This window comes from Nomascus leucogenys, chromosome 3 (assembly GCF_006542625.1).
Source record: "Nomascus leucogenys isolate Asia chromosome 3, Asia_NLE_v1, whole genome shotgun sequence".
In the NCBI taxonomy this organism is placed as follows: Eukaryota; Metazoa; Chordata; class Mammalia; order Primates; family Hylobatidae; genus Nomascus; species Nomascus leucogenys.
The window spans coordinates 110,052,518-110,068,535 of record NC_044383.1 but is presented as its reverse complement, the minus strand read 5'-3'; the positions used below and the strand labels follow the sequence as shown (position 1 = coordinate 110,068,535).

The window sequence follows — 16,018 nt, the reverse complement described above, 5'->3', positions numbered from 1 at the left end:
AGTAAAACAGCCAAGAATACTGAAGGCTTGGTTGAGTACATAACTGACCATAAAAAGTAGCTTTCAAATAAATCTAGATTCAACATTGCCTCTCCAGTCAATACTCCCACAAATGCTTATTCAGCAACCCCCTTTCCTAATGTATGTCTCAACCTACCTTCCAATCTTCTTTTACTTTCATCCTGTTTTTTCCCCATGCCTTCATACCCACTATTCACGTGCCTGCTCTCCTCATTTACCACTGGCTTAGAAACACACCACAATAATCTAAGGAGTTTTCAAAATGGCTACATGGCTGGGTTGCCTCCCTGAAGATTCCGTTTGCATAAGTCGAGGGGATGGAGGAAGGGGCTCTGGTGTTGACATCTTTGAAAACTCCAGATGATTCTGACATGGGCCTCAGGATAAGGAGCATGACTCTCACGGGTCTGCAACCGTCAGGCTCCAGTCTGGTCTTTCCCTTCACAATCTCCTTAGCTGCCCTCTGGACAATTCAAACTCTAAGATGAAGAAAGTGTCCTGTTATTTCTAAGTGCTCTTTCCAGCTCTTTGCATTAGCTCGGAGGATCTCGACAAAGGGACTATTTTGCAATCTTGACAAAATCTAGAGACACTTTGGTTGTCACAACGGGGCGTATGCTACTCCAACTAGTGTATAAAGGCCAGGGTTGTTGCTAAACATTCTATAATACACTATGCAGCTCCTCACAACAAATAATTATCATTATCATTCCAAAATGGCAATGTTGTGAACATTGAGAAAAATGCTTTGCCTGAAGCCTAACTTACTCTTTCCATAATCACTCCATTCACATATTCATTAAACAAACATTTCTATTCCTCCAAAATCATCCCCCACCATCCAGTTGTCTCCAGACTTTCCCTAAACATCATTCTGTTCCAGCTCCTTTCATCTGCTTACACCAAACTCTCCCCAAACTCTCACCAGTATGTACAACCCCCAGAACAATATTTTTCTCTCCTCACTGTGTTCCTCTTAGGTCTCTTATTTCCAAGCATCTTTAATAAAACCAAAATGTACAATGATGATTCTTCTAACAGCTGAGCTTCATTGCCTCCTATCCTTCTCAATAACTAGACCCTCTACCAATTAGGTGGCCAATCAAGGGCCTTGCGTCATCCAGGAAGTGTTCCTCTTCAAGATCTAGACTTCTGTCCTTGTCTCTTACCACCACCACCTTACCTCTCACCTCTTCTATTGTCTCACTTCTGCTGTACCCACCTCCTTATTCTCAAATGTTTGCCTGGCATTTCAATCATCTAACTACCCATTCCCATTCTGACAGCATGGTTTCCCACCCACACCTACCTGTGCTCAGACATTTTATTCTCACTGTCATCTTAGAGCTCTCAAAAGCCCTGCAACTTCCATTTTCTGCTTTTTCATTCCAATTCTTAGAAAGTTGGGTACTGTTGGAGAAATAATTGGTTCTCTTACAAATGCTTGCCACCTAATTTCATCAGGGACTTTGAAGCAGTTTAGCAATCTTTTAATTTATTACTACGTTGCCCTCACATTCCCCACAGGACTTGCTCCAAACCTCAAGCCTTCACTCTCACATTGTATTGTTTCTTATTCTACTTAGGGCACTGGGACATGCACCTTGATGATTAACCTCTACAGATACCTATAGACCTATATCCTATTCTGTAAGGTCCCAAACTCCTTCCAAGGAGCTCAAGTTCCTCCATGAACCAGACTAAACCAGACTCCTATCCCTTCCGTTCCCTGAGTCACCTCACAATTCTTCCCTACATGCCATTCATCTGGATCTTTCATTGTCCCACACATATTCTTTCATTCTCACCTTTCTACTACCATCATTTCTTCCACCTGGGATACTCTTTTCTGCAATCTCTAGCTATAGAAATCCTCCCTGTCGTATACTAGGCCCCCATATATTGTTTGATCAACCTATGAGGAGATAACTAATCCTTCCCGTAAATTTCCTTTGTATTTTATTCTTAATTCTCTTAAGTTCTTATCATGCTGCCCTATATTAAGGGTATATCCACATGCCACATTTAATCTCCTTGACAGAGGTCAGTTTGGTTCTACTCCCCAACTCTACTCCTGGCTTCTCAAATTTTGCGTTATACACACACACACACACACACTTGCACACTATATACACACATGTATATCTTTACAATATATAATTGTATGTATCAAGTATGTATATAATCTCTTAAATGTCTCCTGAGCTCAAAGTAACTGAATCAGAATTGCTGATAAGCAGAAGCTCTTCATGAAATGGCAGACAAAAAAAAATTCATCTAAGTTTCATAGATTGAGTTCACAAATTTTTGAAGCCCATTTTTCTGGTAAGAGAGTTAATAGCTTTTATCAGATTCGCAAGATTCCATGCCAAACAAACTAAAAACAAACAAAAAACATTCAAAACTACTGCTCTAGAGATATGAAAAATAAAGACAAAATTAACTTCATTATTTATGTTCTAACAAAACCCTTGGAAGTAATGTTGCATCAAATGCATTAAATACTAGACAATATGAATTAAACTTATGTGAATTAACACTTTAAAATGGGGCAAAATGACCCAGACATCCACATTTATGTCTCACCAAAATTGATCTTATTTACAGTAAGTATAAATGTGATTTTATAGTACACAATGAATGAAAGACAGTAAAACATGTTTAGCTTCTAGCATAATAAGTAAGTAATATGGCTTAATAAATAAATAAATGATAAAGAACAGGTTGCAATTTAAACTAATCTTGAATTATTAAAACCACTAGATACTAGATTTACAATAGAAACATGGCTTGACATTCTTTTCAGTTACATCATATCCTAATTGCCAAACGGTAGAAACACACACTTAATTTATTCAGCACATGTTCATTATGCTATTCATATGTGGACATTTCATAAATCCTACTTGATGAAGCTGATTTAGTAATTACTTAATTTCCTCCCACTATTCATTCATTACTTCATTCACTTTTAAATGATCATGACTGCAACACGGCACTGCAGGCTAAGAACCATTCCGGGCAAATGTTTTCCAGGGTCTTCATCTCCCAACAGCCAGAGCAGACCTGCACATCTGGCTCTTCATCCATTGCATGTAACATTTTTATTCACATTATGAAAGACTAAATTAAAAGATGGGCCTACCAGTAGGAAATATGCAACGACCCTAGTTTGTGTATAAAGTTTGCATCAAATCACTATGTAAACTTCAAAAAAAATTCATTGGGGTTTATTTCTCTCAATGTAAGGGAAAAAATATGACATGAGTTTAAGGTACTTAACAGAGTGTGAGTAAAGGTAGGTACAGTAACAGAGTGATCATTAACACTTCTTTCTTATGAAAAGAAAGTGAAAACCACAGGTCTCCCTTAAGGATTTTAATAAAAGAGGAATATAATTAAATGTCACCAAATATTGTTGTTGCAAGATTTATATTTACTAAATGTAAACTGAACTTATGCTATTTGCCTGATTTTTAAGGCAGCTTTTCTAAATAAAAATAAATCTATTCCAGGACAGTCTATAAAATGGTAAACTGAAAATGCATTGCCCTATATCTCTAAGAGCCTGTGAAACTTCCCAGGAACATTTTTGATACAACCAGAAATATGTTCTTAAGAAAAGTAATCTATGAATTCATTCATTAATTCAATTTATTGTAGATTCCAACTCACAATGAATTTTAAAACATTGTTTTAAGTAGAATAGTACTTAACTGCTTCTGAACTGTTAGACATTCAGGAGTTCCACCCTTCCCTCCACCCCCTGCCTTGTAGGAAAATGAAAGAAGCCTTTAATTCCAGGTGCATAGAAAAGGCAAACTCATAAATACTACTGAACAGCTGTAATTTACTATCCTTTGGGTGAATAAAATGGAACCACATTTTATAAAACATGGTCAAAAATGAAACTCCATTAATTCCTGTTGATAAAGGTAAGAAACTCATAATCTTATACATTGCTCCAATATTTGAGAAAATCTCAGGCTATAGGTTCACTAATCACTAAAGTTGTGAGCAAGTTTTATTTAAAAAGAAAAAAGACAAAAAAAAAAAGGTCCAGAGCTCTTTATATACCACCTATGTATCATCAAATCAACATTTTGAGATGGGGTTTCACTCTGTTGCCCAGGCTGGAGTGGCATGATCTTGGCTCACTGCAACCTCTGCCTCCCGAGTTCAAGCAGTTCTCATGCCTCAGCTTTCTGAGTAGCTGAGACTACAGGCACGCACCACCATGCCCCGCTAATTTTTGTTATTTTTAGTAGAGATGACATTTTGCTGTGTTGGCCAGTCTGGTCTCGAACTCCTGACCTCAGGTGATCTACCAGCCTTGGCCTCCCAAAGTGCTGGTATTACAGGCATGAGCCACCACACCTGGCCAAATCTACAATAGTTTCTAAAAGCCTTCAAATATGTAATTCTATAACAGTTTCCAATAACTAGGGGTAAACATATCCACAAACCCTAAAATCATCCCTGCACTTCAAAGCAATCATCTCTTACAGGGTACCTTATCTCTAGTTTATAGACTAACAAGAGAGTGAGGTCAGAATCACTATGCCCACCGGGAAGAATTATGATTCCCAGGATCAAGGTGCCTTCCACCACTGCAGGTGCCATAACAAAAGAAGTGCTCAACCCTGGGACAATCAGCACAGCCCTTCTCCAGGGGCCAAGACCACAGAAGGCAGAACTCCACCCCAGTATAATTTTCTCTTCTCATTGTAGCTTGCAGAGGTTCTTACAGCTTTTGTTTCCAAGTGGTGTCAGAGACCATAATACAAATAATACTCTGGGTGATCCACCTTGTATATCTCTTATGGCTACAAGCCCGTGTAGGTTAGGATACTATGAATTCCCTACCACCGAACAGTTCACATGTAACATAGACCCTTCCATCATTTGATACACAGCTGTCAGTTAAAGGATTTGAAATATCTCCTTATTCTGTTGTGTAATTAGAATAATACAGATGCACACAAAGACTTCTGTTAAGAGTAGGGTGTACCAATTTGATTCCTCCATTTCAAACTAAGACTCATTTGTTTCCAAAGAATGCAACATTGTTGGGGGTTTTAAATGTGTTACTGTTTTAGAGTGTAATGCATTGATTAAAAAACAAAAGTCAATATGAGGACTCTTCACCACTCCCCCGCCTAAGGCAAATATGTAGGCTGAGATGCTGGAAAAGCTAGCCTGCTTAGAGATGTAGGATACAGACATTGCTCCTCATCCACTGCCTTAAAAAGAAAGTGCTTCTGCAAATGCCCTCTCCAAGGTGTTCTGGAGTTCTAAATATCAGAAGTTCCAAAACTACTGCAACATGTCAACCTCTGCAACATCAGCAATTGGACTTGATTGGGCTTCAGTTAAGGGTTCTGATTTTAGTGTCTGAAACATAATTTCAAGAAATTCAAGTGAACATATATAATATAAAATAGCCAAGCACCTGAAAACAAGTTTCTATTCATTTGTTTTAATAACTTGATAATATTCTATATTCTTAAATATCTTTATGCATTATTTGTTAGATATCTGCTTAATCAGTTGAGTTTCTGTACTGAATTCTTAACCTTTAAACATTGTTTAGGCAATCACTGAATATTAACTTGTAGACTGCATCATTAGCCTGGAGTAATATTTCACTGAAAAGTATTGCTGAAAATGCTAGTTCCATGGAAGATTAATAGGGGATATCAGAAAAAGACATTTCTTGGTTCACTGCAAGCACTCTGTAAATATTTGCTGAGTTAAATGGAATTAAGCAGAGGTTTAGTGCAGGACTTCCTGTAGCTGCGAATATGCTAATACGCACTGTGACCCTTGAGGGTGGGGGCAGTGGGGGGCATAAGAGTTCTTGCTCAGTAGAATGACTTGCTGAACTAGTGTCCACAGAACACAGTTTTAGAAATACTGGCCTGAATAACAATGTTGACTTGTTTGTAAAATCCAAGTTTCATTTTAATGAATACTTAAAGTAGGTGTATCAGGCACATAGCATATTATCTAGTTCAAACTACCTGTACCTAGTGTTTTAATTATTTATAAAGCCTCACAAAATTTATAGGTGGGTGAAGAAAAAAATGATTCTACGAAAAAAACCCAGTTGTTCTAACTAGGGCCACTGGCCATAAACATCCCTATAACTACTCCTGGGCTCACTAGATGAACTGTTCTGAAAGGTTAAAACATTAAAACTGTAAAGATGTTAACTTTAAGCATATTATCTCCCCTAGATACTCCTATTCTATAGGGTAAATAGGTCAGGAATTATTTGCCCTATTTTTCAAACGAGGAAACAGCACCCAGAAATATAAATGTCTCAAGCAAAGTCATAGTTATTTAGTCACCCAATACAGAAGCACTAGACTCCTTGGTATATTAAAATCCAGCTTCTAACTTAGCCCAGTACTTTCTCAGTCTCTCTCTCTCTCTCTCTCTGTCTCTCTCAGTATATTAAAATCCAGCTTCTAAATTAGCCCAGTACTTTTTCAGTCTCTCTCTCTCTCTCTTTCTCTCTCCCTCTCTCCCCCACCCCCCAACCCCCACCCCAGCGCTATGCTTACCCTAATGAGTGGCTAGGCTAGTAAAGAAAGGCAGGTGAAGGATCCAATTCTGTTCTAGCATTACCAGACATGAGGGTGCTTGCTTTCAGATTCTTCTATATTTCAATTCATTGCAAAGACACAAACGCGCTGGAAAGACCTTGCATTTCTCCTGTTTAAACTTCTGAATAGAACTAAGCTAAAAGTCAGAAATAGGTCCTGAAGAAAAGTTTTCTTTCACATCAGTAGAAGGCCATAGGAAGAATTTAGTTAATTATCTAGTTGGATTGAAGAATTTCAAAAATAGGTTCACGTTCTCTTGTAACACCATTAGGTGAAGACACATATTCTAGGCCAGTAGTTCTGAAAATTTGGTGTCTGATCATCAACATCAGTATCATCTGGGAATTCCTTAGAAATACAAATTCTCTGGTCCTAGCCCAGGCCTCTGCAGTCAGAAACTCTAGCGGAGGGCCCAAAAATCTACGTTTAAAAATCCTGCAGGAGATTCTGATGCACACTCAGGTTCAAAATGTGTTCAAGCATATTCAATACATATCTTAAATAACATATTTACTCTATTTCTTCCCAAGTACAATAATAATGGCAAATATTATTAGTCAATGGTGGTCTGGATGAATTTAGGATTTGGAGCATGTAAAAAACAAACGAGCAAACAAACAAACAAAAAACAGGCAAATAACAATACTGTGCACTGCACTGGCCATTCATCAAGGAGTGGTTTTAAAAAGAGCTGGATTTTTAAAAAATGGATATATTTTTTCTTTCCATATAATACATTTTAAGCTTACATATCAAATTTCCAAGACCCTATTTCATGGTTATCTGTCAAAAGTTGGCCCAAATGCATGAGAACAGCAATGGATACTTGCTCTGCAGTGGGGAGCTTCCCCTTCTGCCCTTTTATTCTCTAGTCCATATACCAGCTGCTCATAGTTGTCAAACCCCAAGATTACCTAAGTCGGTCAGGTTTGGACAGTAGCCTGATATCAATCAACCCCACCTCTCTAAACCTAGGTGTTGACTAATGGGTCACTAAGGAATTAGTAGGTAGGTACTTACTTTCTTTAGTAGAACAAACATGAGAGGCTGCTATAGTTTTATTTTACATGGAAGGGATGCAGTGTGGCACAGATTCAGAGTCAGGCTGAGATTCAGACAGACCGGGGTTTGAATCCAAGCTTCTCTACTTACTAAGAGGATGACTTAAAAACACAGCTTAACGTTTCAAGGTCTCCATCTCCTCCCTGGTAAAGTGAGGATATTAATATCTATTACCTACCTCATAGGATTACCAGAGAGGATTCAGTGGGTGGGGGGGAACATATTTAGCCAAGAACAAGCTTCCAATAAATAATAGTTTTCATTATTATTTTATAAAACCAGATTTTAAATGCATAACAAATTATTTAAAAATGCATGAAATCAAAAAATTATTCATTTCAAAATGCACATAAAAATCAGTTTATATGTAGCATTTCAAGGAGTTTTTACAGGGATCAAGTTAGCATGTGATCCACAAGTAGCTGAAAGGGTAAAAATTAAAAGCTTTTGAAGTCACCTTATTCTTATTTCAGGTTGGAAAAACAAAGAGTATATACCTGCATAAGATTAAATCTTAGAATATTCCTATAAGCTAGACCCAGTGCCTGATTTATAATTCAAGGGAAAAGAAAAATACTTATTTCAGGAAGATGAAGCTAGTAATTTCTTTATATATTGAGCATTTTAGATCTAAACACAACTGAAATACTTTTTAACAAAAGAAAAAGCATAACAAATTTATTACGTGCACACATGTGCACAGGAGTATTACAAAATATGAACTCCTGAAATACTAAAAGAAGAGAAAACCAAGTTATAAATTTCATTTCTACCATAACCTGGAGAAAGAAAATTATTTTTAAGTTTATCTTGTTCTTTCATAATTTTTAAATGTGCTTTAATTTCTCGGGAATGGTAAGAACAGATGCTTCAGATAAGTTTATTTCCATCCTTAGAAATTAGGAATAAATAGAGTACTTATTCTATCATTGTTATGAAAAAAGGTAGCCCTACATACATTGTATCTTGATGGCTTATGTATTTTATTATATTGAAAATAAACAACGATCAAGTTTCCATGAGGGGAAAAAAATAACAAAAATCAGAAGAGTTCATTATATCAGAAAAAAAAACGGGAAACAAATATTTTTCCTATGTGTGTGTTTCATTTCTGACATTTGTGTGTTATTGGAAATAGGGTAATTTCCATTAATAGCAATATTAGTTTCAAAACTGCTTATGAAAAAATGATACCGCGCTGTTTGAAATTCTACCAAATAACATAATTGAAATACAACCTTTGGAATTTTAGGCATTATCTGTATATACAAATACTTAATGCAATTGGTGCCATTAACTTTTGTATTTATATTTCCAGGATCAACATAGAAATGTTAAAATATGTTCCTGTCTCTCAGATTTTATTTCTCTCAACCACACACATATTAAAAATAAAAAACAAAAAATAAAGACTTCCTATTTTAAGGAATCCCTGACTTCCATTCTGAAATTCCTGACTGGGCAAGTAGAGAATCTGACCTCAAAGTAAAGCAGCATCAGAGGGAAAGGAGGTAGCAAAGCACATTTGCATTTCTGGGTCATTACCCACATACGGGCCCCATGCCAGAGATGACTCTGGCACTCTGCAGAAAAAATGCTGCCCATCCAAGCCTTTATCTGAGAAAGCAGGAGAACAGCTCCACATGGGTTGACTTTTTGAAACTTTAGCTGTATTCAAGAAAATAAGTCGCTACCTGCTTTGTGAACAAAGAAACAAGAGTTGGACACTGGAAGAAGTTTCTAGGTATCCCTTGGTATACATAAGGCAGAGAAGAGTAGTGCTGAATTACAGTGAGAATAAATTAAAAACAAAACCATATGCAACAATATTCAGGATGCATAAATAGAAAACATTTAAAAAGAAGAAAGTTATCATTTTAAAACTTAGCAAACTCAACATATTTTTACATGATAAGTTTCTAAAGTATTGTATGGGGATTTTCAGTCTTCTTCATGAATAAGTTTTGTTAACAACTTCAAGATGTTATCATCAATGGCATCTGAATGCTAAAAAGTTAAGATTCTCTGAGCCAGGAAGTTTTGTGGCAGATAAAGTTATAAACTTCTGAAGAATGGTCAAACTTGTCAGAAGTATACTAGGAATATCATAAGATTCTATCTGCACTTTTCAAGCTACTTCACGGCAATGCTTTATTTTCTAAAAAGTAATAAGATAGCACATGGTTATGAACGCTGCATAAAATCACGATCACTGAAGTATTCCATAATTATAATAAAATTGTTTTTAATTTAGTCTACACTCACGACACAAAAAAAAATGTGTACCTTTGAAAATGGTTAGCAATCCTGTGATAGAAAGTAACTGATCATTCTTAATTTTCAAACGCACTCCTTCACACAGCTGCACACACAATGTGTACTAACCTAATTGTTAGTTGCACCTGCTCCAAGTTAACAATATTTCATACAGCTCATGGCAATAGTGGCATTTTTCAAGTGTTAATCTGTGGAGTGTAAATCTAAACTTTCTTTCAATAGTTTATGACATGCTTTGTGCCACCCAGGGGTCTAATGTACAAAACAGGGGATTTTGAGTTTCCTTACTTGAAAACAATCTGTCCTTTCAGTCTAAATTAAATTATAGTCTTTCATATTTTAACGTATTTTTTCACACTGAGAGATATCAGAGTAATTTTTTCAACATTTATAAAAGAACTCTGATTCAATCAAACATTGGGGAAAACATGCCAAAACTTTCACAAGCTGAAAGTTACAAATAGTAAATAAGAAGTTAAAAACTTCTTGTCCTATACCACTACATCCACCACTGCAAATGCAGTGATGATTTTTGTTACTATCTGAAATCTTCAGTTTCTGAGTATTAAGGACAGCAATGATAAAAAGAAAATTACCTTCTTGAGATTATGAGATTAAGCTCTGGATTCTGCACATGGAGTAAATCTGTTTCCAGAGATCATACTCCTTTACGTAGGAATCACCCTAAAATCTGAAGTTGGCATAACCATACAACTCAAAGATTTTAATTTATGATATATATGGAAACAGTTTTTCATAAAATGGAAGTTTTGTATGAATCTCTATGGCATGGAATTCTAGTTTCTTGTTTTATAAACGGATTTCCTGATTTTTGAGAAGAGTATATGTTTATCAATACTTGAAGTCTGCCAAACATTAAATTAAACATATATTTAACTAATTTAGAGCACAGATATAGAATTCTGACACGTAAATGTCTCTGGAGAATCTGCCTCTGTCCCTCAATTGTTAAATGGTCAAAACACCGTGTCTGGTCTGATAACAACTTACTAAATGAGATCACCATATCCACAATACCAAAAGCCACCTCATCCTCTCCTAAGATTAGCTGCAAATTGGTACAGATGAAAATATTCCCTTAAGTTCATTTAAAATACAAATACTTTGCTTAGAGGACTGGAGATTAATGTTTCCAGAAACTTAATCAAGTCACATAATAAAGAAACTGAATAAAGTTTCTAACTTAGACTCTCTTTGGCCTTTTTTCCTGTACAGTTACCAAAAAAAAAGATGCCCAAATGTTACAAGAACACATACTAAACACTTGAGAAGTAAACAAAACTGGGTTAACTTTTATTTCAGTCAATGGTACATGAGTCATAACTTAGTCTAGAAACCTGGTTTATTTGTAAAACAATCTACTCATAATAGCGCAAAGACATAAAAAGTTTTAAAAAATCTATTGAGAGCAAAAGGAAAACATACACACCCACCTATTTTTTTAGTTCAGGGCTTTGCAACTATTAATTTGCAAAATAATTATTTTATTTAAAATCAAATACCGTATTTCCAAAAAGCAACAATTACCAAGAATCTCTGAGGTCCTTTAAGGTGTGATCATTTCACCCTATCAAAACAATTGGATTTTCTTTGTCCTTTGTTTTTTGTTCTGCATCTGCATTAACATGGCTGCTAATTATATTAGCCTGATGGCACATAAAGTCTGAATGGGAAAAATCACATGATTCTCATAGAATATAAAACTCCTTAGGATTCCAATGTACACTTACTTAGATTATGCTCTTCTGTATTATAGCTACGTCTATTCTGTTAGAGAACTTAATTATAATTCAGAATTTCTGTTTCATAAGTGATGGTGCAACTCTCCAAGACACCATTGTATGTATGGATGCATGCATGTACTCAAGAGCATGTGTACATACACACATATGTGAGCACACAAAAACACAAAGGAACCATTAGCTTTATCATTCTAGAAGAATTTGAATAGATAGCTTCCCTACTGGTATATTTATACTTTTCTAAAATTAAGTTCTTGAGGAGTTTGTATTCATCACACAAAATGTCATATAGACCTAGTGCATACATTTGCCATAAGAAAGTCCTATTATGTTACATGATTAGAAGTTAAATCACGTTTTTCAAATTTTAAATTGAAAAGAGCTTAAGAATGATCTACACACCCACTCATTCTCAGTTTTATGCTTTCACACAGTGAATCAGCAAATGTATTCTTTTTCTGAATAATATATAAAAATAAGAATGTTTTGAAAACCTTTATACAGTTTGGCAGACTTAACCTAATGGATTGTTTAACAAAGTAAACTCCCTCATTGTTCTGGTTAGCTTTATTATTAAGAGTAAAAATCCTTCATTGCAAAACTTATATGAATCTGTGGTACAGAAAAATAAACTGGTTTACACATCATTGAGAAACTACCACATTCTGAAAATTACATTTATAATTCCATCTTTGTCTTACAACCAAGTGCATAAGCGCATAAATCACAGATCAAAATAGACACCATCAGATAACTTCCATGGGAAAGAAAAACATCCTAAGACAACACACAACAAAAAGCACTGTTTCAGCTAAATATTAAACAAAGCAGCAATAACAAACACTCATGAGCTTCATGACAACTGATAAACAAGAACACTTAAGGAATTCCTCTGCCAGTTTCAATGGCAAATCCTTGCTCTTTTGAACACTTTACTGATTGGACACTTAAACATCTTCTGCCTTGTAGTCACTTCAACCTTTATGAAACAATTGTTGAAAACGTAGATGACTATTCCAGTTAATTTATACTTTCTAAGGAAATATATTTAATGACAAGTGTGAACAAGTAGCTCCTACCTCAAATTAACCACTTCGAGTGGTATATTTTTCACCTCTCAACTCTCTACTCAGACCCTCCTTCCATTGCCCTTAGGGAATTGAAATTCAGAGACATGACGTTTTCCATTATTGGTTCCTTGCCTCTTTGCAACTGTACAACATTCCTCAAAAAGTACATACAATTCTCCATCCTATAGAATCAGACAACAGTATCTATTTCAGGAGCAATAATATGCATAATGTAAGACAGAATATTTTTTTCTTGGAATTGTCTGTGTTAATTGTGATTTAAAGGTTACTGGTTCCATCTATGACAATGGTGTTGCTGAGTTCACCTAAGTATTTTTGTTCAATCTGCATACTTTAAAAACTCAATGTGGCTTCTAAATTAGACTGTTGTAAGGATACCATCTGCCCTAAATAGTGGTTTTTTTAGAGCATTATACTTAAAGACAACATTTTCCTTAAATAAAAGAAAAAAAATGTCTATGAAGAAACAAAGATACTGCAAAATTTGTATGGAGAAGAAAAGTCCAAAATTCCGTATTTCTCTGTTTAACACCTGTACAGTAAATTGTAGGTGACAATCACGTTGTTACATGAATCGGAATGCAAAGCATTAAGAACAAGAGCTACACCTTGCTTTGCCTAAAGAAATTAAAGACAAGTTTAACCCGCACCTGCCAAACTGTCTTAAGAGGGACAGAAATAGGTGGGAACGGAAAGGCTCACCTCTCCTGTACCCCAGAGTGCGTCTCCCTGAAATCATCTTAAATATAGGCAATATATCTGTCACCTTCTCTTTTATTCTTTTCTTCCATTCTAGTCAATGGCAGACCCTTTACTGCACTCCCCTGCCCACTATCTCAAAGACACATTACAGAATAAGGGGACCCAAGCGTCACTTACCAGTTGCATGCCACAGATAAAGATAAGCGTGCACCTGCCACTGCAATAACCCATGGTTTCCGAGACCCCTGCCACAGCCAGACTGTCCCACGTCGGCCACCGTCGAGCCCCCACTTTATCCAATCAGATTGCGGGGAAGGACAGGCAAACCTGCCGAGGGCTCGGGGGCTCCGGGCTGCTGCTGCCAGCGTCCTGGGAAGTGACAGGCATTAGGACCTGCTGGCGCGGCGGCGGCGGCGGCAGCTCCAGCCGCGCCCGCCACACATACCTTCACTCGCTCGGTGCACACGCCGCGCCGCGGGCAGCGCCGCCTGCGGAGACGCTCCCGGGGCCCGCAGAGGCAGCAGCGGCAGCCTGGCAGCGCCGCCGCGCCCTCGGGCATCTGGCCCCCGAAGTTTCGCCCCTGCCGCTCCCCGCGCCGCTCGCCTCACGCCCCCCAGCGCGGCCGCCGCCCGAAGCGCGCTCGCCCTGCGCTCGCCGCGCGCCGGCTCCGGGGGCGACAGAAGCGCGCGAGGGCCGCTGCCCGCCTCCCTGCGCAGCCCGCGGCTCCTCGGCGCCCTGCGTTGCGGGGCCTGGCGGGCGGGGGTGGGGCAGGGAGCGGGGAGCGGGGCGCGGGCCGAGCGGGGGCGTCCGGGCTCCGCGGTCCCCGGCGGCTGCTGCAGCGGCTGCTGCGCGCAATGATGCGGGTCCGCGCCGCGTCCCAGCAGCGGCGCTGCCCCTCCCTTCCCCCAGATATGTGAATCCTCCTCCTACAACAAATCCTTCAACCTGCTCCCTGCCGCCCCCTCCCAGGGGGCCAACTTTGAGGACGGCAGGGGCTGCCGCCCAGGCGGCCGCAGGCGGCGGTGTCTAGGCGAAAAGGAGCGGCGCGAAAGCGGCGGCGGCGGGGACCGGGGCCTCGGGGCGAGGAGTCCGGGCGGCATGACCGCGGTTTGCTGAGCTGGAGTCGGTCCTGCTCCCGGAGCCGAGCCGCGGCACTCCGCGGGAGCGAACCGAGTGTGTGTGTGCGCGCGCGCGCTCGGGGGAGAAGGGACGAAGAGGAGGGTTAGGGAAGGAGGCTGGGGTCATGGAACAGGGGTGCAACCGAGGCATTCAGAGCGGCCGGAAAGCCCGAGTGGCAGAGAGGCCAGAGGTGGCGAGGAGAAGGGGCGCGACGGCCCCGGACGCACCGCCCAGGACCTGCCTCCCCTGGGCTCCTAAGGATCTGAAAGGTCGGAGCGCGGAGAGCTACGGAGCCGACCCTGCTTGGGGAAGGGGACCGAGTTGCTGCTGGAGTTGGGAAAAATTAGCAACCGGAGGGAATAGGGATGCAATGAGTTGCTGTTGCTGCTTCAAACTGTTTGTTTTCACTTAAAATATTAAAGAGTGGGAGACTAGTTTAATACTCAGTTACTTCAGCCTCACAGCAGTCCCGGCTGCGTGTGGATTCCTAGTGGAGATGCACCAGCCTCCGCTGAGCACTGGCCTGAAGCTATGAAGCGGCTGCTACCTGCAGAGACAGGCTTCGGAGCCCGCTGCTGCCACCTGCGGGCAGAAAGCTGAAGGGCGCAATATGCTGGCCCAAGTGGCTGCCCCTGGGGCGTGGGTTATTTAGGACCAAGTTTCCTTTTTAGCCCGGGCAGCTAAGGAATGCAATCCTAACTTTTCCAGGAAGTGAAGATTATTTGTTGAGATCCATTGAGAACTGACTCATTGGGGTGAAGTGTCGCGATTGATAAGAGGATGGTTTAGGGAGCTAAATAGCAACCAACTCCCTAGCACCCTTCTTAAGAGATTAAGATGACGAAGCCACATCAAGCAGAGAGCTTTCTGTAGCTACTGGAACTTGGCGCCTACCGAGAAAAATGGCATTTGTACAGGATAAAGTTATGCTGGGAACCACAAACAAGGATCCCGAATGATTGCTTCCTTTGAATCAACATTATGACGTATCAGAATGACTAAATACAAATAAATTGAATAGGGCAGAGAGACTATTCTCCAGAGCCTGGCACTGAATTTTCAGAAACGATTTGTCAGTCCTAGGGAGCCAAAAAGGGATTAACTTTGTTAAATTTATGGAGCACAGATATTTTATTGCTATAATGAGAATGTCTGCTTTTAATCGCCCCATTTGTAAAGGGGCTTTTCTTCTGAAAAGTGCCTTTCAATGTTTAATAAAATTCCCAAGAGCCCAATATGTGCTGTTAGGCACTGCAAAGCCTCGAAGGTAATAGTTCCACAGCCTTTGGTAAAACTGAAGCCAGAGTTATCTAATGGAAAATGTTTCCCTTAGTTGCTCTTCTGTCTTTATACACGTTAGCTGTCCTGTACC

The 16,018-nt window shown here is 39.2% G+C and overlaps 1 protein-coding gene across 3 annotated transcripts in view; it reads right to left on the bottom strand.

Moving 5' to 3' along the window:
- The window catches only part of NKAIN2 (sodium/potassium transporting ATPase interacting 2), a 1,036,186-nt gene extending 1,022,079 nt beyond the window's left edge, over positions 1–14,107 (bottom strand). The window contains exon 1 of one of the 3 annotated variants that reach the window (XR_004029344.1): positions 13,705–13,922. Coding sequence is in view for 2 of the 3 variants with exons in the window: in XM_003255655.3 (XP_003255703.1) it covers positions 13,705–13,758 (54 nt within the window). In the remaining variant the exon portion in view is untranslated. Of the gene's footprint in view, positions 1–13,704 lie in introns of all 3 variants that reach the window. The other 2 variants (XM_003255655.3, XM_003255653.4) reach the window with 2 other exon arrangements.
- Between the last annotated feature and the right edge of the window lie 1,911 nt (positions 14,108–16,018).